The 27,954-nt window shown below is 45.4% G+C and overlaps 1 protein-coding gene across 1 annotated transcript in view; it reads left to right on the forward strand.

The window, feature by feature from the left end:
* BCL11B (BAF chromatin remodeling complex subunit BCL11B) overlaps positions 1-26,913 on the forward strand; it is a 265,988-nt gene extending 239,075 nt beyond the window's left edge. The window contains exon 3 of the mRNA XM_030215369.1: positions 24,036-26,913. Within this exon, the coding sequence (XP_030071229.1) occupies positions 24,036-26,023 (1,988 nt within the window). The 3' untranslated portion in view covers positions 26,024-26,913. The remainder of the gene's footprint in view (positions 1-24,035) is intronic.
* The last annotated feature ends 1,041 nt before the right edge of the window (positions 26,914-27,954 follow it).

The following is a 27,954-nucleotide window of genomic DNA, read 5'->3' on the forward strand; positions in this document are numbered from 1 at the left end:
TCGGACAGAGACAGCTGAACAACCGGCTCACAAAATTCTTCAAAACTTGCGAGCCGGCTCCAGCACACCACTGCCCACAGCTTTCCCTCTGATGTATTCCCGCCTATGTGGAAACAGGAAGTTGCATTAGAGGGAAGGCTGTGGGGCCAACATGAGCAGTGTGTATTAGTTGCTGCTCACTGCTGGTGAAAATCTGCTATTTAAAAGGTATGTATGAGAGGGGGGGGGGGATGTTTGAGAGACCATATGACATGCAGGTGAGAAAGGGAGAGACCACATCAGTTGTGGGACAAGGTGGAGTTCTTTTGCCCACCCATCTTGGACCCAGGCCCACCCAAAATTGGGTGTCTGGCTACGCCCCTGATTTAAATATACAGATTATCCCACCCCATTTTAGTCCACCTGGTTTTCCAGAGACCGAGAAGACACTTGACAAAATGCATGATTGTTTTTTTTCCCCCTCTTGTGTTTTAGAACTTCATGCACGCCCAAACCTTTTGGCCAAAATACCTCTTAGAACAATTGTCAGACACTCCCACTTGTGCTTTATTAATGAGTCCCTTTGTGTTAGCCAGCTTACATAATACAGCACTGAAACAGTATTGCTGCATCCATTATCTCCTCAGGGCTAAGTGGACATTCCATTAAAAATAAATTTACTGTACTTGCAATAGTGAAGTTTCAGTGTGGAGATTTTGCAGATTAAGAATTGTTTGGAATTGTTCAGAAAAAAGCGATACGAAACAGAACTCACTTCTGAGTTTACTGCCTAATTGCATCCTCACAGGGCTAGTTCAAATTACCGACTTGAGTTACTAACGTGCGTTAACCAGTTCACGTGCGTCAGTGCAGTTTAATGCACTGTTCTCACTGGGGCCTATTTATTAATGTTGCGCCTAACTTGAATTAATGTACATGAATGTGCATTGACGCACGTGAACTGGCTAATGCACATTAGAAAATAAAGCCCAAAGTCTGAGCCTCATTAAAAAAAAACAATAATTTAATTGAAAAGGCATTTCTAGCATGCTTTTCTCCAAATGAATTCAAGGCGGGCTTCGATAAGATCAAATTGTCACAAACATAATCAAATACAAAAACTGACATGTAACCTCTTCACCTGACTAATGATCACCGAAGACCGAGCCCTGAAACCTCAAAACATAGACATAGTAAATGACGGCAGATAAAGACCTGTACGGTCCATCCAGTCTGCCCAACAAGGTAAACTCATTATACATGGTATGCAATACTTTATATGTATACCCAAGTTTGATGTCCTTGCAATTTTAAGGGCACAGAAGTCTGCCCAGCACTGTTCTTGTACTAAAATTTCTGTACCTAACGTCGAAGCCCCTTAAAATTTACACTCCAGCCTGTCCATATCTATTCAGCCACGATCAGGGCGTAGATCGAAGAAGTCTGCCCAGCACTGGTTTTGCTTCCCAATTACCGGTATTGCCACCCAATCTCCACTAAGATTCCTTGGATCTATTCCTTCTAAAAAGGATTCCTTTGTGTCTATCCCACACACGTTTGAATTCCATTACCGTTTTCATCTCTACCACCTCCCCCGGAAGGGCATTCCACGTATCCATTACCCTTTCCGTGAAAAAACACTTCCCAATATTACTCCTGAGTCTGTCCCCCTTCAACCTCAATTCATGTCCTCTAGTTCTACCACCTTCCCGTCTCTGGAAAAGGTTTGTTTGCGGATTAATACCTTTCAAATATTTGAACGTCTGTATCATGTCACCCCACTCTCTCCTTTCCTCCGATACATGTTCAGGTTGGCAAGTCTCTCCTCATACGGTTTGCAACGTAAATCCCATATCATTTTTGTAGCTTTTCTTTGCACCACTTCCAGTCTTTTTACATCTTTAGCAAGATATGGCCTCCAAAATGTGCACATTAGCAGGGGAGTAGCACAGGAGCCCCTACTGCCTCCTAACTAGGTAGTGGTAAAGGCGTTCGGCACTAATGGAGAAATTAGTGTGTAGCCATTACCAAAAAAACCCTGAATGCAGCCATTTTACTGCTGCGCTAAAAGTGGCCGTAGCATGCAGGAAACTCATGTGCTGACAACGGCACCGGTCACTTTTTTTAGCGTGGCTTAGTAAAAGGACTCCTTAGTGCGTCCACATTACCGTGCACTAACTGGTTAGCGCAGTTTACCATGTGACCCCTTACCACTTACAAAGTAGAGCTTGTTCAAAAATCCAGTGCTCTGCAAAGTCCAATTCCGAGGAAAAAGCCACGTTTTGAGCCTCTTGCTAAACAAATCATGGTTCCTTACTTCCTGTAAGTCTCAAGGGAGAGAGTTCCAATTGATGGCTCCAGCCCTGATGGAGGACAGTTCTGTAATCTAGGCACCGCTGTACCCTCTATGCCCAGTCCTCAAGGCACACCTAGGCAGTCAGGTTTTCAGAGTACTTACAATGAATATGCATGAGATGAGCTTGCATACAGTGAAGGTAGGGCATGCAAACAGTGGCGTACCAAGGGGGGGCGGTCCGCCCCGGGTGCACGCTGCTGGGGGGGTGCTGTCGGCTCCGCTCGTTCCGTGCTCCCTCTGCCCCGGAACAGATTACTTCCTGTTCCGGGGCAGAGGGAGCATGGAACGAGCGAAGCCGACAGGCGCGCGGCACCCCCCCCCCCCCAGCAGGTAAAAATGCACCTGTGGTGGGGGGGGTCCTTTCACCAGGGGGGGGGGGGGTCGCGCTGCATCCGGGGGGGGGGGCGCATCGGCAATCCGCCCCGGGTGTCAGCCACCCTAGGAACGCCACTGCATGCAGATCTATCTCATACATATTCATAGTGGGCAGTCTGATAACCTGACTGCCTAGGTGTGTCCCGAGGTCTAGGTTGAGAACCTTGCTCTAAGCTGAGCGGGAATCCTTCACCTACAGTCTTGCCAGTAGGTGGTGCAGTTTCACTATCACATTTTCAATAATGAGGGTCAGGCAAGCTCAACAGGACTCTAGGGAACCTTCCTGTCTCTAGATACTGAAAACACAAGCATCCCCTCCCCCCCCCCCCCCCCCCCCCCCCCCAGCACCAATGCAGTTGGAAGATTCCCGCCAGGGGCTTAGCTAGACGGGTGCATGGGCCCCCACAGATTTAGTCCTGGCCCCCTGTACTTTCAACTCCGCCACCGCTCCTCCCCCTGCCACTTTCAACCGTCGCCGCCGCAAGGTACCTTTGTTGGCGGGGGTCCCCAACCCCCGCCAGCCTTAGTCTTCTTCAGCGCCGGTCTCCGGCGCGTTCGCACGCTGATCTGTGCTGTGAGTCCTGAAGTCCAGTATGTCCTGCACGTCAGGACTCGCAGCACAGATCAACGAATGCACCAGAGTCCGGCACTGAAGAAGACTAAGGCTTTGTTTGCAGGCGCGCTGAAAATTGGACCTGTGCGCATCCAAGACACGTGCCTATGCTAGCGCAGGCCATTTTTTCGGCGCACCTTAGCAAAAGGACCCCTAAGTTTTTGTCCTAAGCAATCAATGAAGGTGTAATCTTATACTATACCAAGTCTTTTACTGCTGTATTAATTTCTCCGTAGTTTAGTTAACTCATTATTAACATAGTTCTATTTATACATTATCATCATTGTATGCTTTCTGGTTAATTTCTTAGCCACGTTGGATACAAGCACCAACAAATAAATAAATCCTGTGGGTGACGATTCCAAATTCTGATGGTATGGGATCATGAGTAAATTTAGGTGCATCCGTTTGCACCAATGAAAACGCGGTACAAATGCCGCGCCTAAATTTACACGCAGAACCCCTTATTATATAATTGTGCGTGTAACTGAAATCCACGCTCTGACATGAAGCACGAATGACCCTCCCATTTCTGTGTCCCCTTTTCCAGGATGCGCCTAAATTTATGTGCGTAATGTTAATTGGCTTCAATTCGTGTCAATAATTGCTTGTTAAAAAGCCAATTCTTGGCACTAATTGGCTCGTTATTCAGTTAAATTGCGCATGCAAATTGAGTGCATGCTCAAATTTGCACGCACAATTTTTGGTGACTTTTATACAATTATGGGGATAATGTAATAATGTTGGTGTGAGTCTACAGATAGCTTCCCCATTTGGAAGACCATGGGTGGAGATTAGGTGATATCAGAAAAGGGTATAAAGCCCATGTTTAGGTTGGAAATTTGTCTTTTCCTTCCTTTTCTGCTAAGTGCTTAACAGAGAGGCCTCCTGAGAAGCTGGATGCTGGGTATTGGCCTAGTTCCTGGACAAAGGTTCAAGTTGAGAGGCTTCAGGCTTCTTTTCATGATAGAAAATGCTAATTAGTTCCTGTCAACTTAAGAAAGTATCAAGCTTGAAGAATACAGAGCTCCAGACCTTGAGGGGAGATTGGACCTGGTGGACCAAAATATTTTGGGGTAAAAGTGAAGGAAAGAATTTCTTCATCGGTGGTGGTGGTGCCCAGAAGGAAGGAAGTCTCAGGTTTTGGGACCTGTCTGGCAGGCCAGATGGTGGAATTCCTGGGTGTTGTAGGAGAGAGGATTCTGGTATATTGTCTTACAGATCAGAAGAGGGGTTTCCTGACTTTTTTTTTTTTTTTAATGTTGACAGTGGAGCCAGATAAGGATGTGTACAAGGAAAAAAATTTGATTAATTTTCAGATTTTTTTTGCCTTTTTTACCAGGTTTTTGGACTTTTCTCAGTTTGCTTCAGGCTTGTATTAAATTTTTTTTACCATGCACAAATCAACTTTGCATGCATTAATGCTTAGGTAAATGTACATTATTATAATTTTTTTTTAATTTGCATTTCAATAATACATCAAAGACAATACTTTGACAAGAAATCCAGAACAATATACATAATAAAACCAGCAACAAAATAACAAAGAAAATATAGGTAAATGTACATTAAATTGATTTTGTGTGCCATAAATTTTTCACAGCACATTAATGAACCAAATCCGTGCTTGAGTAGAAAGAGGAATCCTAAGGAGAAGAAAAGAAATTGTTACATAAGTACATAAGTAACGCCACACTGGGAAAAGACCAAGGGTCCATCGAGCCCAGCATCCCGTCCACGACAGCTTCCAATCCAGGCCAAGGGCACCTGGCGAGCTTCCCAAACGTACAAACATTCTATACATGTTATTCCTGGAATTGTGGATTTTTCTCAAGTCCATTTAGTAGCAGTTTATGGACTTGGCCTTTAGGAAACCGTCTAACCCCTTTTTAAACTCTGCCAAGCTAACCGCCTTCACCACGTTCTCCGGCAACGAATTCCAGAGTTCAATTATGCGCTGGGTGAAGAAAAATGTTCTCCGATCTGTTTTAAATTTACTACACTGTAGTTTCATCGCATGCCCCCTAGTCCTAGCATTTTTGGAAAGCCTGAACAGACGCTTCACATCCACCTGTTCCACTCCATTCATTATTTTATATACCTCTATCATGTCTCCCCTCAGCCGTCACTTCTCTATCAATTTTTTTTTCTGTTTTGTCTATGAAGATAACAGCTTATTATTCTGATTTTAATCACTCAGTAAAGACTCTATTTTTATATATACAGCCAAAACTTGGCATGGACCCAACTTCATTTTGAATGCATGAGAAAAGAGAGAGAGAAACTGTTCTGTGTAAAATACCCCCAAGTGTTGGGCTTTAAAGGGGCTCTTCTCCACACCCCTCAGGACCCACAAGGTAAAGGGAATGATCTCCCATTTCAGAAACATAGAACATGACCGCAGATAAATCTGCCCTTCCTCAATAACTACTCACTCTTCCTTCCCTAAGGGATCCCACATGCCCGTCCCACGCTTTCTTAAATTCTGACACAGTCCTTGTCTCCACGACCTCTACCGGGAGGCCATTCCACGCATCCACCACCCTTTTGGTGAAAGAGTATTTTCTTACATTCCTCCTAAGCCTGTTTCCTCTTAACTTCATCGTATGCCCCCTCATTGCAGAGTTTTCCTTCATTTGAAAAAGGCTCGCCTCCTGTATATTGCCGCCACTGAGGTATTTAAACGTCTCTATCATATCCCCTCTCTGTCATCTCTCTTCCAGCGTATACATGTTGAGGTTCCTAAGCCTGTCCCTGCTGTAGCTTTTGTAAATGTACTTTAAGAGAAGTTGAACAGGGGCTAGCTATAGAGAGCAGACAGCTTCTGTGAATTTCTGTGCTTCTTTCTGTGATTACGAAGAATGAAAAATCCATTTTCAGCTTTTTTTGCAATGCCATGACTAGGGTGGCACAATGCTTCAGGGTCCTTAGGTTCAGCACCAAACAAGGCTGGATTAACCGTTAAACAAACTAGGCTGTCACCTAGAGCATCAGCTTTTGGAGGGAAAGGGCAGCTCCATTCAAAGCAAAACAATAGATTCTGACAGTCACACAAACTCAAAGAACCATCAACATGCAGCTTTTCCCACAAGGAGGGTAGAACTGACTCTGAAGAGTCAGACCTGAGGATCAGGTACAAAGCCATGGCACCATTTTCTTGCACAGTTTTGGATATACTAGTGTGGATCTTATGTTAGTCCACATGAATGCATGAGAAAGTAAGTAGATAAACTCACAAAAATTATTAATACACTGATACCTCTTTTTTTTTTTTATCAATCTGGCTTTTTGGAACTACCATGTCCTTCATCAGGTCAAAAGAAACCAGATTTACAAGTATGTGCCCACTTAACAGGTCTAAAATCTCCTTGTGGAATACTGACCGACTCTTGGCTGTACCATTACGATCGATCCTGGAGGGGTGTACGATAAGTAAATGGTACAGACCAAGATTGTCAAGTCTTTTGCACTGAATGATAGACTCACACTTTGAAGAGCTATCTCCCGACCAAAATTGCCTGCACGTGACCACCAGCAGCTTCGACTCTCAGCCAATATTTCCTGCTGTGAGATTAACAGACTTATTTTCGAAAGAGAAGGGCGCCCATCTTTCGACACAAATCGCAAGATGGGCGTCCTTCTCCCAGGGTCACCCAAATCAGCATAATCGAAAGCTGATTTTGGGCGTCCTCCACTGCTTTCCATCGCGGAGACGACCAAAGTTCACGGGGGCGTGTTGGAAGCATAGCGAAGGCTGGACTGGGGCGTTCTTAACACATGGGCGTCCTAAACCCATAAGGGAAAAAAAAAGGGTGTTCCTGACGAACACTTGGACGACTTTACCTTGTCCTTTCTTATGACCAAGCCACAAAAATGTGCCCTAAATGACCAGATGACCACCGGAGGGAATCAGGGAAGACCTTCCCTTACTCCCCCAGTGGTCACTAACCCCCTCCCACCCTCAAAAAAATTTAAAAAATATTTTTTCCAGCCTCTATGCCAGCCTCAAATGTCATACCCAGCTCCCTGACAGCAGTAAGCAGGTCCCTGGAGCAGTTTTAGTGGGTGCAGTGCACTTCAGGCAGGTGGACCCAGGCCCACCCCCCCCCCCCCACCTGTTACACTTGTGGTGGTAAATGTGAGCCCTTCAAAACCCACCAGAAACCCACTGTGCCCACATGTAGGTGCCCCCCTTGGTAGTGGTGTATAGTTGTGGGGAGTGGGTTTTGGGGGGCTAAGCACACAAGCTAAGGGAGCAATTTCTGAAGTCCACTGCAGTGCCCCCTAGGGTGCCTGGTTGGTGTCTTGGCATGTGAGGGGGACCAGTGCACTACGAATGCTGGCTCCTCCCATGACCAAATGGCTTGGATTTGGTTGTTTCTGAGATGGGCGTCCTTGGTTTCCATTATCGCCGAAAATCGGGGATGACCATCTCTAAGGTTGACCTAAATGTTGAGATTTGGGCGTCACCGACCGTATTATCGAAACGAAAGATGGACGCCCATCTTGTTTCGATAATACGGGTTTCCCTACCCCTTCGCCGGGACGTCTTGTGAGGACGTCCTCAGGAAAACTTGGGCGCCCCTTTCGATTATGCCCCTCTAAGTGTTACAGTGCTGGCAAACAATTATGTGGGAGGGGGCTGTTAAGAATGTAAGAATTGCCATACTGGGTTAGACCAATGATCTATCTAGCCCAGTATCCTTCCGACAATGACCAATTCAGGTCACAAGTACCTGACAGAAGGAGAAATTAGGTTTTACCTGATCATTTTCTTTCCATTAGTCCTTCACACCGCTGCAGAAGCCATGGGACAGCCAAGTCCATCAATCAGCAGGCGGAGACAGAGAACCAAAAACTGAGCCCAAGACACATCCCTTCTGGCATCCAGTCCAGCCCCTCACCACTTGCATAGACAGGCAGTAAGGAGAAACTCAGAAAAAAAACACAACAACCTTAAACAATTCACTAGCCAGATGAGTAAACATGTGTAGACCTCTCTCATCTCGGGACAACTTGTAGAGAACAAGAGATGAGCAGGAAGCACCATGCAAGGTGACAGTCATTATTTGGCCTATTACGTTAAACTGACTAAACTTCTCCGAAACCTTGGGCAGGTCTCTGGAATACTGGGAAGGACCAATGGAAAGAATATTATCAGGTAAGACCTAATTTCTCCTTCCATTATGGAGCTTCCCACTAGTCTGGAACCTGTAGGATGTTCAAAAACGAATTCCTTGGGTGGATGGGATCCTGGAGCCACCACCCTGTGGACCAAAGCCCCAAAACTGGCTTCTGAGCATACTGCAACATCCACCCTGTAGTGCTTGGCAAAGCTATGGAGCATTGACTACATTGCCACCATGCAAATGTCTGCTGGAGACAGTAAGGTGGTTTTCACCCAAGGTGTCACTGTACACCTCGTAGAATGAGCCCGCAAGACCTAAGGAGCTTGCTTCCCTGCAAGCAGATAAGCTGACGCGATAGTCTTGGTCAGCCATCTAGCAATTGTGGGCTTGGAAACCATGAGGCTAAGCCTCTGTTTACCAAAAAGCACGAACAGCCTGATTTATGAACCTCATTTGAGACTTCCAGATATCTAATGAGGACTCTACATCTTCGTCCTCTCTGCAAAAGGATGGAAGCTCCATCCGCCAGGCCCCTTCCCTGCCCATCTTCAAATCCTTGCTCAAAGCCCACCTTTTGCAGTGTCGCCTTCGGCACCTAACCACCATACCTTTATTCAGGAAATCTAGACTGCCTCAACTTGACATTTCGCCCATTAGATTGTAAGCTCCTTAGAGCAGGGACTGTCCTTTTTGTTACCTGCGTAACCCTAGTAGCGCTCTTGAAATGTTAAGTAGTAGTAGTAGTAGATTGGTTGAGATGAAATGCTGATACCACTTTCAGAAGAAAGGAACCATGCACATGGAGACCCCCGTCTCCGAAAAGCAAATAAATGGATCCTGATGAGAGATGCCTTATTTTATTTTTTTGTTACATTTGTACCCTGCGCTTTCCCACTCATGGCAGGCTCAATGCAGTGGGCAATGGAGGGTTAAGTGACTTGCCCAGAGTCACAAGGAGCTGCCTGTGCTGGGAATTGAATTCAGTTCCCCAGGACCAAAGTCCAGCACCCTAACCACTAGGCCACTCCTCCATTGACCTCTAACTCCTCTTTGTTATATTTTACCATCAAATTTGACTGACTTCAAGGCTTTTTTGACTCTGGTCTTCTTCTGATTTCCTGCAATAATCAAACCTCTCAGCCCTTACGTGGCAGGTGGCATACAAGTTGCCACCTACTACCAGAAGCCATGGGGTCTGAGTAAAGAGGGGGATTGGAGGTACATGGTGGGGAAATCCAGAGAGCAGTAGCATTGGAGTTCTGCTGAGGAGGCAGGTTCGCCATGCCTCGGAGCAGCAGAAATCTAAATATATTGCGGTTTAAACTTCTGAAAAATTCTTGCCATTGCTAGACTAAAAAACAATTGATGATCTTTAACCCATGGCCCGAGCTAAAAGTTCCTGTTTCTAAATGCTCTACGTGATCTAATAATTGTGTGTGTCTGACACACCCCTCGGTAGGCAGTATCCAGGACAGGCATGTTGAGTGTGTGACTGAGTTACTTGTATCAGCCTGCCTCTTTGTTTTGTCCTCAGCAGCAGGTCAAAAATGAAAGACCTGCTCCAAAACTACCCTCATTAACACTGCTAGACTCTGTTTACCTCAAACAACAAACCAAAGCCAGCTGAGAGATCCTTTATGATGAAATCTCACTTGAGATGTGTTGAAACAGACACCAGTAACTTTACAATTGGTAGCCCAAGGAAGGCAATGCACTGTCAGTATCTGTGTGCAAGTAGGTATGGCACTGATGATGGGAAGTTCACACCTTCACCCTCTCCTTCACACATTGGGGGAGTCAGTGTGCCTGAACTCTTATCTCCAGGGGTAGCCTCCAAAGCAAGGAAAGCTGCTTATTAATTTTTTTTTTTGTTACATTTGTACCCCGCACTTTCCCATTCATGGCAGGCTCAATGCGGCTTACATGGGGCAATGGAGGGTTAAGTGACTTACCCAGAGTCACAAGGAGCTGCCTGTGTCTGAAGTGGGAATCAAACTCAGTTCCTCAGGACCAGAGTCCACCCTACAGGACCAGAGTCCACCCTAACCACTAGGCCACTCCTCCACTGTTCGAGATTCTACATGGAATGTTGCTATTCCACTAGCAACATTCCATGTAGAAGTCGGCCCTTGCAGATCACCCAATGTGGCAGCGCAGGCTTCTGTGAGTCTGAGACGTCAGACTCACAGAAACAGAAGCCTGTGCAGCCTTCTAAATGGAATGTTGCTAGTGGAATAGCAACATTCCATGTAGAATCTCCAATAGTATCTATTTTATTTTTGTTACATTTGTACCCCACACTTTCCCACTCATGGCAGGCTCAATGCAGCTTACATGGGGCAATGGAGGGTTAAGTGACTTGCCCAGAGTCACAAGGAGCTGCCTGTGCCTGAAGTGGGAATCAAACTCAGTTCCTCAGGACCAAAGTCCTCCACCCTAACCACTAGGCCACTCATAATTGTGAAGGAGATTTTACAAAAACTAACACTTGAGGTGTGCTTAACCACACCATAGGGCCCTGGTCTTCACTTCCAGTCCTCAAGGGCCTCAAGCAGGCCAGGTTTTCAGGATATCCCTAATGCATATGCATGAGAGAAATTTGCATGCCTGTTAACCTTCATTGTTTGCAAAAGGGGGAGAAAACAAAGCCCATATATGAAGAGGGGTAGTACAGCTGCATCAAGGCCTCGGGGGGGGGGGGGGGGGGGGGGGGGGAGGGGGGGGGGAAGGAGACCAGATTAACTAAAGGCTAAAGAGGTTAAGGCTCTTCAGCTTAGAAAAGAGACGGATGAGGGGAGATATGATTGAGGTCTACAAAATCCTGAGTAGTGTAGAACGAGTAGAAGTGAATCGATTTTTTTTTTACTCCAGTACAAAGACTAGGGGACACAATGAAATTGCATGGAAATAAAACACATAGGAGGAAATACTTTTTCACTTAGGGGTCCTTTTACTAAGTTGTGGGGGGAAAGGGTCCTGCGGTAGTGGTGGGGGCTGTTTTTCCCGTACACTAGGGCCCTTTTTACCGCAGCCAGTAAAATGCCCCCCAAATAATAGCCATGTGGTACGATAACTCTTAACACCGACTTAAGGATACTAGTCCTGTCCCGGGAGGAAGTGAGCTGAGGGAGGTGGAGCCGGAACCAGGAAGTATAAAGGACAGGGCCAGACTGAGGTTAAGGAGGCCCATGGAAGGAAGAATCGAAGCCCCAGCATATGCCACGGCAACTTACCTTTAATGATTGTGACCTGGCTGAGGTATGCCACTTTGGTTTCCTGGTTTGAGACTTGCAAGCCTTGCTCTGAGGACTGGCTGGAGCCAGACCCTAAGTCTCGGAGAAGAACCGAAAGAACTTGCAGGTTGTGTTTGGGATGTGGCAGCCACACCAGCCACAGACTGTGTTCTGGGCCTGCCAGCCAGAGGCCTTGCCTAACACTGTACTTCTTGATCTAGAGAGGCATTTTCCTGGTGTTCCTGGCCCTGTTACGTAACAGGTCTCAGGATTCAATTAAATAAACAGTTGTCTTTATTTATATCCCTTTGTCCGGCTGTGTTATTTCACAGTTTCACCCTCATCCCTCACTCAGGGTTTCACAACAAGTTCCTGGAGGAAAAGTCCATAATCTGCTATTAAGATAGACATTGCTTGCACTGGGATTGGTAGCATGGAATATTGCTACTGTTGGGTTTCTGCCAGGTACTTGTGAGCTGGATTGGCCACTGTTGGAAACAGGATGCTGAGCTTGATGGACCTTCAGGCACAGGCAGCTCTTTGTGACTCTGGGCAAGTCACTTAACCCTCCATTGCCCCATGTAAGCTGCATTGAGCCTGCCATGAGTGGGAAAGCGCAGGGTACAAATGTAACAAAAATAAAATAGATACTGTTGGAGATTCTACATGGAATGTTACTACTATTGGAGATTCTACATGGAATGTTGCTATTCCACTAGCAACATTCCATGTAGAAGGCTGCGCAGGCTTCTGTTTCTGTGAGTCTGACGTCCTGCACGTACGGCTGCAAGGGCAGGCTTCTACACGGAATGTTGCTAGTGGAGGAGTGGCCTAGTGGTTAGAGTGGTGGACTTTGGTCCTGGGGAACTGAGTTCGATTCCCACTTTAGGCACAGGCAGCTCCTTGTCACTCTGGGCAAGTCACTTAACCCTCCATTGCCCCATGTAAGCCGCATTGAGCCTGCCATGAGTGGGAAAGTGTGGGGTACAAATGTAACAAAAAAAAAAAATACTTATGTACAAATGTACTTATGAAGTTCCATCGGTGAAGCTTATACGTTTAAATGACAATCGGTTAAGAATGTTTCAAGTGGAGGGTGCTAGAATGTGGAATCAGCTTCCTGAGAAAATCCGTGGTTTGAAAAATGATTTACAATTTCGGAAGTGTTTAAAGGCTTTCATATTTAGTAGAGCCTTTGATTTAGAACAGGAATGACTGCGGGTATTGGGTTCAGTGATTATTGGGGCTTGGGATGTCGGGATGTTTGAGGGGTGAGAAGATTTTATGCACTGGAATGTATTTTAGAGATATTATTTAAGGAGTGTATAATGTTATGTCTGTGTGATGTCAGTCATTTTGTGTATAAAATTATGGATATGACATGTAAAACTGCCTAGAATATCAGATAGAGCCCCTTTTACAAAACAGCCGCGCGCCAATCCAGCGCTACAGCCGGGCTATTTTATTTTTAGCGCAGGGGCTTACCCGGCAGTAATCAGGCAGCCCCGCGTGCTGCTGTCCGGTTACTGCTGGGTTAGCATGGGAGCCCCTAGGAAATGGGCAACACAGCAAGTGGTTCACTTACCACACGGCCATTTCCTTGGTTTTTTTTTTGAAAAGCCTTTTACCCGCTGTGGTAAAAGGGGGCCTTGGCGTCTGGCAAATCCGTGCGCTGACGCAACCACAGGGCCCCTTTTACTGCAGCTTTGTAAAAGAGGCCCATAGAGCGGTATATGAACTGTGATATAAAATAAATAACTTGAGCAAATTCCTTTGAATACTGTCCTAATACTGCCTCCATTCTGTCTATATCCTTTCAGAAGCATCACAAAAAGCTAAATTTGTAATGGGCCAAATATTCAAAGGATTTATGCTCCTAACTTTGAGAGTTATGCTTATAACTTGGCTTGTTTTAAAATTTAGTTGGGCTGAGTGCATAAACGTTTACTCAAAATGTCACTAAATGCTTAAATTTATGAGCATAAAAAATGGGTGGTAATGGGCGGACTTAGGGCAGGAAAAAGACATTAAGAATTTAGCCCCGATTTTCAGCACCAGGCTCACAAATTAAGATAAATCTACCCCCAACCCCATATTCAAAGCTATTTAATCGGTCAGACACGGCCACTGACCAGTTAAATACTGAGCCGCCGAGAGGGGGGGCAGGGGGGACAAAATTCCCCAGGCCTGGGCCTCCAAGGGGGGCCCAGCGCCACAGTCCCCTCCACCCATCCCCACTCCATCCACCACCGGGCCGGGTCCCCCTGAATTAAAATCATAGCGCCTCACCTCGGCCTCGCTCCATGTGAAAGAAATGCAGCAGTGGCAGTCTGCAGATTGCCTCCCTTCGGGCGTTCCATCCCTGTGTCCTGCCCTCGACGACCTCGGGCAGGGCCCCGGGGGCGGCCTTGCCCCGGGCCTAGCCGAGTCTCTTGGTGGCCCTGGTTAAATAGCATATCGGCGCCTAACTGCAAATATTCAGTGGGAGATAACCGGTTATCTCTGCTGAATATTGCAGGTAAGCGCCTATTGCATAATTGCATATATCGCATGGCTTACCTGGTTAGGTGCCGATATTCAGCGCCTAACCAGATAAATTTAGTGGTCGAATAGGACCACATAAATAGTTGTCCTATCTTTAACCGCTAAAAAGTTAACTGGCTAGTGCTGAATATCGGCATAACCGGTTAACTTTTTAGGAGTTAACCCCCCCCCCCCCCCCCCCCCCCCCCGTTTTCCTAATACTCCCAGAATGGCCCAGCTACTCCCCTTTTCACTCAAAGGCTGTCTAAAATATCCTGGCCCCTCCCCCACCCCCATACCTATTCAGAATGGTGCCAGTGACTGCTAGCATCAGTCTGACAGTACTACCGTTAGGGACTTTCCAGGATTGATGTTATTTTGTATCCAATGGGAGCAGAGGGGACCCATTCTTTTCTCTGATTACTAGACTATCCGAGGGGTACTGGGAAAGCTCGGGGTGGGAGGAGTGGCATATTGGGGTAAATTTGGGGGACAACTTTAGGAAGGACCTTTGAGTTAGTGGCTTGGATTGGAGGTAAGCACTTTTGGGGGGGGGGGGAAGAGACTTGAGGGGGGGTACACTGCCACAGTGGTTCTGTTTGGTCCATTACCCCAGGTACAAATAAGTACCTGTATTATATAGTATGTAAACCGCTTTGAGTGTAGTTGCAAAAACCACTGAAAGGCGGTATATCGAATCCCATTCCCTAAATGCAGGGAAATGCTTGGCATGCCCCCTGCAGTTGTGGCTTATTCACTAAGGTCTCTTCCCACAGATAGATATATATACATAGAGAGAGGGGGGTGGGGGCTCCAGAATCTTCTTAGTGATCATCCTCTTCTGTTTAATGTCAGCTGGTCTCCTGAGAAGACTTGCTAAACTGGTAGCCTCAGATATGACATTTTAAGTTAATAATAATTCAATTAAAGGTATGTTGTACTTCTATTGAACTGCTACACTACCTTTATTAATATTATCAAAGTAACAAACATTGTAAAAAGGGAATGATTACTTTAAATGCTCATTAAGTACAAGATTAAACCGTGCAAGCGTTGTGTATCCTTCGATGGGATTTATTACACTGATAGACTGATTGGGTCAGATTCCAACAAGCACAGCTTTGTTCTAGAAGTTTTGAAGTATCCGATCGAAGTGTTTTCTCCTGTACTAAATGCTAATTATTTACCTTCTAGGCCCCCCTGACAGTGGCTACTTTGGGATTGTCAGCAATATTGGAACCAACCACCGAGTTTGTGATGAGGCCTGTTCTGTTGGTTTTGTTTGTTTTAAATCTAGACTGACAGCCCACCTCTTTAACATTGCTTTTGACTCGTAACCACTTGTAACCACTCACCTCCACCTACCCTCCTCTCCTCCTTCCTGTACACATTAATTGATTTGATTTGCTTACTTTATTTTTTGTCTATTAGATTGTAAGCTCTTTGAGCAGGGACTGTCTTTCTTCTATGTTTGTGCAGCGCTGCGTACGCCTTGTAGCGCTATAGAAGTGATAAACAGTAGTAGTAGTAGTCTCTTGTAACCAGAGCTAATATTGTGATGTCATAATGCCTCAGTCCACCAATAAGAGCCAACCTCATCAGTGATGCCACAATGGCTTGATTGTCCTATACTTGGCTTACTTTTATTACATAGCTCTTTGAGCAGGGACTGTCTTTCTTCTATGTTTGTGCAGCGCTGCATACGCCTTGTAGCGCTATAGAAATGCTAAATAGTAGTAGTAGTAGAGTGGGCCTTGAAATCTTTTCTCACAATAGAGATTCTTTGTTCTGTGGTATTTCCCAGACTTTTCTAGAGTTACTCAAGTTGAATGTAGGGTTTCTCTAGACTTGAGACAGTGTGTTTTGGATTTGGGGTACTTTCTTTCTTACATTTCCTGCTCAGTGTAATATCAATTTAAAAGGGGCTAGCTATTCCTTTTTGGAAATGGAACATGTTAAGAAATGCTGTACTTTAAGCATTATTCATTTAGGGTTCAGTAATTAATACTTCTGTGATGGGCTAGTCCAATGGCACAAGGAATTGGTGCTGTGCGCTGCCAGGCAAAGAACCTGTTTTCTGGGTTCTAGGCACAGGAAAGGACATTTTTCCATTTAAAAAAAAAAATTAGGTACCAAGGGATGATGTTGGGGGAGGAAGGGTGAGAGGTAACATGAGGAAATGTTTCTATACTGTACTGTACTTACCTCACGGCCATTTCCTTTGTAAAAATAAAAAAAAGCCTTTTACCTACTGCAGTAAAAGGGGGCCTCGGTCTGCGGCAAATCCACTTGCCGATGCCACAGCAGCTTGGTAAAAGGGCCCCATAGAATCTGTAGTTGGATTTTAAAAGTTAATTGTGTTAATGTTGTTTTGTAGCTCACACACTAATCCCTAGCAGTGTTTTCTGTTTATGTTCCTCCATGGTCTTGATAAGAATCAACCAGAAAATTGTTTTTTCACTGTTGATACCGTTTTAATTTTCTTTTCTTAATACAAATTGATTTAAATAAAGAAAAAGTTTCGGAGAGTAAAACAATTGAAGTAGTCATCTTCCCGGATTGCTTTGGGACCAACAGTTAATTGTGGCATTGGGGCTGGGTTCTCCTGTGTGGAGGGAGATCCAGGTCATTAAAATTTTCCAACGTAAAAGAGAGAGAGAGATCTATATTTTGAGAGCAAACACCAGCAGTGAAAGAAATTATATGTGAGATATGATGCCACACCTTACTTGTCCATTTGAAGAGAGCAGAAGATATGCAGGGGAAAAAATGCAAGGACTCCCAATGGCAAGTTGTAACACATCCGCAGGCTGCCTGCTGCCATGTTTAAGACTAATGTTTTTAATCACCCGTTTCAGACTGTAGTTAGCTTTACTTCGGTCCCTGCTTCCCAGGATAAGGTGCTGGTCTTTCTTGGAATGTGTTTTACCATCAAGAAGAGAGGTTCCCTGCACTTCATATAATGGGTTCAAAGGACCCATTCCCCCCACCAAAATTGGGAAACATATAGGGATCCTTTTACTAAGCTGCAGTAAAAAGGGCCCCGTGCTAGCTGCGGGGGCTGTTTTTGCCACATGCAGCGGCCCTTTAAATTGCAGTAGCATAGACGGTCGGTAGCCCAACTGTTTGGGGAGGCTAAAGGGGGCGGAGCTTACCTCCATACACTCCTTGGCAGCGACGTCAATGAAGAAAAAGACTACAGGCTCGCTGCCAGCTTCTCCCTTCTCTCTGCACACAGTGTCCCGTGATGCATTTCCTGTTTCCGCGAGAGCAGAGAGAAGGGAGAAGCTGGCGGCGAGCCTGTAGTCTTTTTCTTCATTGACGTCGCTGCCACGGAAATAAAAGATGAAAATACGCGGGGCGGGAGGGTGGGCTGCACCACAAGCGGAAGTCGACGATTGGGCTCCCCAAGCCTCTTATACGGGGCGCCTATGTGCAGTAGGTAAAAAAGGCTGAAAATAGCCATGGCCATGTGGTGAGTTTGCTCTTACCGCATGGCCATGCGAGGGGGAGCACTTACCACCACCTAAGGGCTGGGGTGGGTGGGAGTTGGGGGAGGGTAGGATTGTATGAAGACTGAACCAGGCCCTGCTGTGCCTTCTAGAGGCTACCTGTTAATGCCGTAGGCTATGACAGTTAAGTTTCTACCTCTGCAAAAGGAAGTTATACTATAAACAATATTCTTCAAAACACACTTCCTCTATTGCCTTCCAAAATTATAATCATCTACTCAGAAAGTGCTAATATACATCCCAGAAAGTGCTCATGTACATCACTGAATATATCACTTAAAAACAAATTTCGCAACAATCAATGCAAAACAATTTTATCCTATCAGCACTTATCTGATCATGCCAGCTGCGCATAATATATTTCAGAAAACCAACCAACGCGATCATGTTTCGAGCCAGTAAAGGTTTTTTGCACTCATTGTTGTAAAGATTTTTTTTTAAGTGATATATTCAATGTTGTATTCAGTGATGTACATGAGGAGTTTCTGGGTAGATGATTATTTATTTATTGCATTTGTATCCCACATTTTCCCACCTCTTTGCAGGCTCAATGTGGCTACAATACATCATGAATAATGGAGATATGTAAGAAATAAACATTTAGTATTATAGAAGGATCTTGGGTAATATGATAATGATAAAGCATGATATTGATATAACAAGCAAATAGTAAAGACAATTCTGGGTATGTGTGAAGGAGTTCATATTTGTTGGTCTTTGTGGTATGTCTTGTTAAAGAGATGGGTCTTCAATAGTTTGCGGAAGTTGATTAGTTCATGGATCGATTTTAAGTTGCGCGGTAGTGCGTTCCAGAATTGTGTGCTCAAGTAGGAAAAGGTTGACGTGTGCATTAGTTTGTATTTTAGCCCTTTACAGTTGGGGAAATGAAGGTTGAGGAATGTGCGGGACGATGTCTTAGCATTCCTAAGTGGTAAGTCTATCAGATCTGACATGTAGGCTGGGGCATCTCCATGAATGATTTTGTGGACTAGGGTGCATATATTGAACGTGATGCGTTCTTTAAGAGGGAGCCAATGCAGTTTTTCTTGTAGGGGTTTAGCACTCTCATATTTTGTTTTACCGAATATGAATCTAGCTGCCGTGTTCTGGGCTGTCTGAAGTTTCTTGATTATTTGTTCTTTGCAGCCAGCGTAGAGTGCGTTGCAGTAGTCTAAATGACTGAGTACCATTGATTGTACCAGGCCTCGGAAGACGGTCCTTGAGAAGCAATAGAGGTCCAAACTATGCCCTGAAAATCCCAACACACACTCCACATATAAGTGCACATGCTCTTATCAGCATGCCTGTTTGTATGTGTGTACTTACCCTGGCACTTTTGACCCCCATTGTGTGGAGGTGTTCTTGGGGGAAGGATTAGGGTGGGCGATGAGTGTGCTCATGCTGTCCCTCTGCAAACTGCTGCAAAGCCCGAGTGGTAAAGTACCCACCCACTTTGTGTGAAAATGCAAAGGAATTGGAAATAGCTCCCTATACATAGATAAGTCAGAAATATTATAGGAAAAACCACAGAGTTTTATGTGCATAGAGGTTATGCCATTCAGGCACAAACGTGTTTCTACATTAATAAAATCCATGTCTGGCTTTTTGAGTTGCTTCAATTGTGAAGCGCTGCGTATGACTGGTAGCGCTATAGAAATGATTTATAGTAGTAGTAGTAGTTGTCACCTGGGAAAACTTCCTAGGGTAACGTGATATGGGTTGAAACATATTTTTGAAGGTAACATAGTCCATACGGTGAATTTCCTTTGTGTTTGCACACGCTGAAAGTAGCTTCTGTAGAAAAGGCTTGTCCATACTTAGTTTTTATCTGAAGCTTAGAGTGATGAAATCTTCCAGTTGTACTAGGAGGCAGGAGACTTGACTCCAGACTCTTGTAGGTGACCTGATGCTCTTACAGTTTGGAGACAGAGAAACTATGAAAATCTCTGGGTTCAGCTCCAGCTGTGACTGTTTTAATTAAGCAATAACGTTTTTCTAGTAAATTCTCAGCAGCAGGGTATTTTTGCGAAATGCACTCATTCAGTTACCTACCTACTGTATTTCAAAGGCAGCTTGTATCATGCTTTTCCGTAATGGTTATGCATTGATGTGCAGGCCTACCATTAACTGTACAGCTTATGGCCTGTATGAAAGGCGATACTGAAATATGTTAGCTAGTAAGTAGATAAGGAACATTTCCCTCTGAGAACAAACTTTTATAGTAACGTTCACTTTCTAATAACTAATATCCCTGCTTGCAGTGCGAAGGAATGCAGAATTCATTAGTTGGCAAATCGGTAAATGACAGTACAACAAAAAAAAGTGGAAGAGCGACCAAGGATACCAAAGACAGGAAGATGTACATTAAATGAGAAAGTCTAAATCGAACACTTTGCAGTGCGTGCAGAAGTCTGTTCAGACCAACGTGTCCACGCTAACAACAGTCTTTTTGAAGACTATTGTGCTACTTTGAAGATTTCTCTTCATCACCTTTCAGAAACATTCTGAGAAAGAGACTCCTGATGCAGGCCTAACGGCCGAAACACAACGTCGTGTCGAGTCTTCATACTTCAAATAAACTTTCTCGTTTAATGTACATCTTCCTGTCTTTGGTATCCTTGGTCGCTCTCCCACTTTTTTCGTTGTACTGTTGTATCTACCGTGGGGCGGTTTGAGTTCTCCGTCTTCTGGCGGACTTCTTCTTACATATCGGTAAATGAGTAATAATCGATTTGTAGTTTGCAGGGCTGTGGAATCTCTGAGTCGTGGCGTTGGAATCAGAGTCAAAAGCAATTTTGGTTGGAGTTGGTAAAAATGTACTGACTCTGACTCCAACTTCAAAATAAAACCTTCCAACGTTGTAATATATGGTAAAATTATCTTTTTATACTTTGTCCTGGATCTAAAGTTATATTTACCAGTACTTTAGATCCAGAGCAAAAAATTTAGGGGCCCTTTCAAAAAGCGGTGATAATCCCAACGCAGGCTTAACGCACACTAATCTGGAGCTACCACTGGCCCAACGCACCCGTGTGCTGCCCGGTTACTGCCAGGTTAGTGCGGGAGCCCTTACCGCCACCTCACCGGGTGGAGTTAAGTGCCCCCCCCCCCCCATGACCACTCAGTAAAAGCAATCTTATCGCATGGCCACGGCTATTTTCAGATTTTTTTTATCTGCCGCTGCCCCCCCCAGGGCGCATTTTACCGTAGCTTGGTAAGAGCTACTGTTAAGAAGCGCTATTTTACGGTTAACTCCAGTTATGGGTCTCACTGCATAAAATGGGACCATGCTAAAATTGTGGCCTCACCACTCAGAGGAGTAGTTAAGACGTGTTATTGTCCCACTGACTCGTGCTATGTTAGTACAGGTCCCAATTTATGCAGTTAGACCTAGTTACTCATAACTGGGGTTAACAGTAAAATAAACAATCCAAATAAATAAATATGTCTTAACGGTAGCCCACACTGATAATTTCCCCCCTCATTTGGCAGCACTTACACATGTAGATTTCTAAAATTGAGCCTGGAGGGCTCACAATTAAAAAACAAAAAACTTAAAGTGGAATTTGAGCCTGGGTCCCTTGGTTGTCCACTGCACTAACCAATAGGCTGCCTCTCTGCTCTGTATGGATATCTGTGTGGTCATTTTCTAAGAATGCTGTCAAGACAAAAAGGCACACAACTGCTTACAAAACAGTATATAAAAAACAACAAAGCAGTGGAATCAAATGCATTTATTGGAACAATACCCGACGTGGCCATGTTTCGCCCTCAGGCTGCGTCAGGGGTACAAACTATCAAAAGTGTATATAAATATATCATATACACTAATAGTGGGATGAGAACCGTTATTCCAAAAATCTAGTTCCACTTATCTGCTACTTCCAACTGAACTGATATGCATTAACGCCTGAGGGCGAAACGTGGCCACGTCGGGTATTGTTCCAATAAATGCATTTGATTCCACTGCTTTGTTGTTAAGAATGCTGTCATACAGACGTCCAGTTCCCTTGCCTTCCCCCGTTCATAATTTGGACGTCTCAGTTTGTAAAATGGCTGTTCGTACTGGACGTCTCCAGCACTTGGCCGTCCATGTCACGTATTTCCTGTTTGAAAATACGTGTTGAGATGGACGTCCATTTGGGATATTTTGATGTGGATGTCACTACTCTGACTTGATCGTCCTTTCGAAAATGCCCCTCTATATGTGTCATTGAGCAGGTGTAAAAGCCGATGTGTAAATCGTTCCCCATACACATGTATTCCTTTTGTAAAATGGGGAATGCACATGCAGATTTCAGTCCTGTCCAATCCACACCCCCTTGAAATCTCTGCACGACGTGGATTTCCATATAGTGACTTTCTGAAATTGATTTTTGCACGTGTCTGCAATATATCTTTGTAAAATGCTGGTGTTTCCACGTGGATATTGCAAATAAGGCATCTAACATAACCCCCTTTGTGTTGCAAATGATGAGTGAATAGAAGATTTTCCTAGTTGCTAAAGGCATAAGTAAGACGAGGATGTACACTTAGGGAGTCAATATTCAAAAGGGTTTAACCCATAGGTGTAGCTACAGGGGACCTTGGGGGCCTGGGCCCCCCCAAATTGGGTCTGGGCCCCTGGTTTTTCTGGCAGGGGCCTTTCTGCAGTGTCCTGTTTCATCTCACGTTGCATGCATGCTTGGTTTTAGTGAAACTGAGCGTGTGCGAAATGTGTCACACATTCTCAGTTTCACTTAAACTGATCATGCACATGACGTGAGAGGAAGCAGGGCAGGCAATGTGCAGAGAACAGCACAGCAGAAAGGCTATGTGGGGTTGTGGCGGGATGGGGGTTGTGGCAGAGAGGTGGGCCAAACTGTGCCGCCCACCCACCCCACTTTGGGTTTTGGACACCCCAAACGTTGAGGTCTGGCTATGCCTCTGGTTTAACCTGCCCGGTTATACTCTGCTGAACTGGCCAGTCTCAGATGTTCAGCGGGCACTTAACTGGTGGCACCAGCAGTGTAGCGAGGCCGGCTGACAGCCGGGGCGGGTCACCGCTGCACCCCCCCCCCCCCAGGTGCAGCACGGCGCCCCCCCCCCCCCCCCCCCCCGGAGTGCATAATTACCGCTGGCGCTCCGCCCCGCTGAGTGCACGTTGTCTCTGGGAGCTGCGTCGGCTCCGTTGGTTCCCTGCTCTCTCTGCCCCGGAACAGGAAGTAACCTGTTCCGGGGCAGAGAGAGCAGGCAACCAGCGGCGCCGATACCCCCCCAGTGCGTGCACCCGGGGCGGACCGCCCCACCGCCCCCCCTTCCTACGCCACTGTGTGGCACCACTAAATATCCTCATTAACTGGCCATCCCCTAGCCAGGAAGGGCACTGGTCTGAATATCGGCTGGTGCTGGATAACTTCCAGGTCAGAGCGCATACCTGGATATTCAATGCCAGGAGCCGCACAAACAGGTTTTATGACGTCGAAAAGTTGAAGCCGTCTTCCCCGCACAGCCGTCCCAAACATTTGCAGACGCTATTGAAAAGAATAGCAAACTTGTGAGGTTTCTGACTGCCAATGTGTGTTTTTATTTTATTTGACAGCTTGTTTATTTGAAAACTTCACATATGTAACTCAAGGTTTGTTTTTTTTTACCTCGGGGGGGGGGGGGGGGTCCTGGGGTACAGGCACTTTGGAGCGGCAGACTTGTTTTTAGAGTTGCAGTACCCAAAACTCGGCCCTGAGGATCATGCAGAGCCGGGGACTTTCTTAAAGCTGCCCCCTACAAAAATTGAGCATCCTGTGGCTCCCAAAAACAAGTTTACTGATGTGAAGTGCCTGCACCAATGAACCGCAGCTCACGCCCCAAGACCCCCCAGAGGTTAAAAAAAACCCCTTTGGGTTACATGTAGGAAGCTTTCAAGTAACAATCTCCACACATAGGCAGTCATAAACCTCACAAGTTTGCTATTATTTTCAATAGCGTCTGTGAATGTTTAGGGGTCACACAATATGGCGGTAAGCTCCGCCCAGTGGCTTCAGCACACAGAACGAGCCAGATTGGCTCATGCCGTATTCTGTCATAAACCCTCCTTGGAGCCGCACATGCCCTGGCACTGAATATCCAGGGTTAGGTTAGCCCATGGCTGGAAGCGGTTTGCAAGTCGCTTACTACCATGGGCTGAATATTACCCTCCTGTTATTCAATGATTACAATTCTATGCAATTAGATCTCATCGTATGAGCACCAATGGTTAAATGCATCAGCTTGAAAGTGATAATTTATGTGATCTCTGTTACATTATATTGAGATCTGTCTGGTTTTATTTTTCCACAGGTAAAGATGAACCTTCCAGCTATATTTGCACAACATGTAAGCAGCCTTTCAATAGTGCGTGGTTCCTGCTTCAGCATGCCCAGAACACCCATGGATTTCGTATCTACCTGGAAACCAGCCCTTCCAGCAGTTCCCTCACGCCACGCCTCACCATCCCTCCTCCTCTGGGACCAGATCCTGTTGCACCCTCACCTTTGATGAATTTCTTGGGGGACAACAATCCTTTTAGTCTTTTAAGAATGACCGGACCCATCTTGCGTGAACACCCAGGCTTTGGTGAAGCTCGGCTCCCCAATACACCACCGCTCTTTAGCCCGCCTCCTCGCCACCATCTGGATCCGCATCGCCTTAGTGCCGAAGAAATGGGGTTAGTTGCCCAGCATCCCAGTGCCTTTGACCGAGTTATGCGTCTAAACCCCATGGCAATGGAGTCTCCAGCGATGGACTTCTCTAGAAGGCTTCGAGAGCTGGCTGGAAATAATTCCACTCCTCCTCCAGTCTCGCCAAACCGCAGCAATCCTATGCATCGCTTGTTGAATCCTTTCCAGCCTAGCCCTAAATCATCTTTTTTAAGTACTCCGCCATTGCCACCGATGCCCCCTAGCAGTACTACCCCTCCGCAGCCTCAGGCAAAAAGCAAGTCCTGTGAATTCTGTGGGAAAACATTCAAGTTCCAGAGCAATCTTATAGTGCATCGTCGTAGTCACACAGGAGAGAAGCCCTATAAATGTCAACTCTGTGATCATGCATGTTCCCAGGCCAGCAAACTAAAACGTCATATGAAAACACATATGCACAAAGCTGGTTCCATGACAGGTAGGTCAGACGATGGACTGTCGACTACAAGTTCTCCTGAGCCAGGCACAAGTGAATTAACTGGAGAAGGCGTCAAATCCAATGAAACAGACTTCAGGAATGAAAGCGATCCGTCTCTGGGCCATGAAAACGAAGAGGAGGAGGAGGAAGAGGAAGAGGAGGAGGAGGAACTTGAAAACGAAAGTAGGCCAGAGTCAAGCTTCAGTATGGACTCAGAATTCTGTCGCAATCGAGAAAACGGCTCTAAAATTCTACATGATGGGAAATCCCTGGTCATGGATAATGTTAACCTTGGTGCCATCCAGCAATACAATGACATGTTAGTTGAGAAACAGAAAAGAAGTCATTTTATGAAGAGGGCTTCGGATCCACGAGAATTGTGTCGGCAGCACATAGATCATGAAGACTCAGTGGCAAGGGAACTTAACAATACAGAGGAAGGGACAGTGAACGGCAGAAACTTTGGCCCAGGTGAACCTTTTCCAGGTTTGCTCCCCCGAAAGCCAACGCCCATAACGAGCCCGGGTTTAAACAACTCCTCGAAACGGATAAAGATAGAGAAAGACTTAGACTTACCTCCAGCAACAATAATACCTTCAGAAAATGTTTACTCACAGTGGCTGGTGGGATATGCAGCGTCAAGGCACTTCATGAAGGATCCATTTCTAGGATTCACAGACTCCCGACAATCCCCCTTTGCAACCTCTTCAGAGCATTCTTCAGAAAACGGAAGCCTGCGTTTCTCCACTCCACCAGGCGACATGTTGGATGGGGGTCTCTCAGGGCGCAGTGGGACAGCAAGTGGAGGCAGCACCCCCCACATTAGTGGACCTGGTCCTGGTCGACCCAGTTCCAAGGAGGGGCGGAGGAGCGATACATGTGAGTACTGTGGCAAAATATTTAAGAACTGCAGCAACCTGACAGTACATCGCCGGAGCCACACTGGAGAGCGGCCTTACAAATGCGAGCTCTGTAACTATGCATGCGCCCAGAGCAGTAAGCTGACACGCCACATGAAGACACATGGCCAGATCGGGAAGGAAGTCTACCGTTGCGACATATGTCAGATGCCCTTCAGCGTTTACAGCACCCTGGAAAAACACATGAAAAAGTGGCATGGAGAACATTTGTTGACAAACGATGTCAAAATTGAACAGGCAGAAAGAAGCTAAGAACCTCTCCCCCTCCCCTACTGGGTTAAATCAGGGGTCTAGGAAACATTTAATTAATTTGTACAGTTTCAGCTATTGCCAACTGAGAAGAAAACAGACCTAACTTGCCTCCGTAAAAATAACTTAGCATAACTTGTGCAGTGCCAGAGATTGGCACATAAATAAAAACCTATGTCTAAACCTGAGGGTTGATTAAGGCAGTAAAACTTGTGGAACCTTTTTAACTGTGCAATAATAATTTCTGTATTTATTGGGTTTTTGTAATTTTTGGCATGTGCAGGTACATTTTTTTTTTAATTTTAATTCTTGCTGTTTAAATTTCTTTTAAACATTGTGTTGGGTATCTCTTTAAAAAAAAAAAAAATACCCAGCGGTAGCCTGAGATTGCTTGCATGGGAGGGAACAAAGGGAAACATATCTTTTAAGGTACCAATTTTTGGGGCTGCTGCTTTTTTGTTTGTTTTTAAAGGAATTTAAGCTAAGCTTGTGTAATTTCTTGTGAAGAAGCCAACACTGGAGAGTAAACGTTCATTTTATGAATAATAATATTATTACTATTTGTGTTTTGGTTCAAAGCATGACAAGTTGTATGGCGGATAACAATCTTTGAAAATAGTAGCACTTAAACTTCCTTTCATAAATGGAGTCTGATATGTAGCACTGATGATGTCACAATGACAAGGCAAGGGAGGGGCACCTTTTACTTTCTGTGCAGACTTCACCCTGGAGGCCACTGAACTTACACGAGCAGGTATTAATTGAAAGTAGCGACATTAAACAAGCAATATCCTTATTGTGTATTAGCAGCAGGTAGCATGGTACAGATAGGTGCCACCAGAAGCGGAGCCAGGTTGACGGCGCGGGGGGGGGGGGGGGGGGAGCGAGAGCAGACTTCCGCTGGAGCCGGCGCACATTTTCAATGCAACACGCCCCTGGCGCCCCACCTAGCTACGCCACTGGGTGTCACGTAGCCTATAAAGGAGAAAAGACTACCATAGGGACAAGGTGCTAAACCACGTTAATGATAGTGCAAGAGTTTATGCACATTAGCGGGGTAATTCTTATAAAGCAGGCCACTTAGAATATTAGCAGATATGTACATATGTGTGCACATACATGTATATATGTTAAAAGTGCATGTAAGTGTTATATGGTAACTAAGAGGGGAGTTCTATAAGTGGCGCTCAGAATTCAGCGCTGGAAAAAAATCGGCACTAAGCACGATTCTGTAAGGGGCACGCACCCGTTATAGAATCATTCTTAGCCCCAATTCCCAAGCTTAACTTTTGGCGACAACTTACGCCTGCTGAAACCTGGTGTGAATACTGACACCCAAGTTAGGCGCACTGAGGTAGTATTCTGTAACTGCCTGCATAACTTTTTGGAATGCCCCTGACACACCCCATGACCACGCCCCCTTTTCGGTGACATGTTATTAGAGTTAGGCGTCCTGCGTTATGGAATAGTGCGCAGTCAGATGCACACACAAATTTTTAATGGGTGCCAATTAACATCAAGAATTGGTTGTCAACACCTAATTATTAAAGTGAATTGGCTCGATAGCCAATTAAATTGCTTGCGCATCTCGAGAGCATGCCTGAATTTTGGCTCACAGATCTAGGTGCACTTTTACACATATAGGGGCCAGATTCTATGTATGGTGCCTAGAAAATCTACACGGAGAATATTTCAGCTTAAGCGCATTCTATAAGCGCCGCCTAGACTTAGGGATGGTATATAGAATACAATTAGTTGACATCCTAGTGCCTAAAACTGCACGCCTCCATTTACACCAATGAACATGTGGCGTACATCCCAGCATGTAGATTTAGATGCAGTGGGCTATATTCTATAACAAGGTGTGTAAATTTTGAAAAGCCCATTTCCCCGCCCATAACCACTCCCCTTTTTGCCTGCGCACATTAAAATGT

This window comes from Microcaecilia unicolor, chromosome 9, assembly GCF_901765095.1.
Source record: "Microcaecilia unicolor chromosome 9, aMicUni1.1, whole genome shotgun sequence".
Lineage (NCBI taxonomy): Eukaryota > Metazoa > Chordata > Amphibia > Gymnophiona > Siphonopidae > Microcaecilia > Microcaecilia unicolor.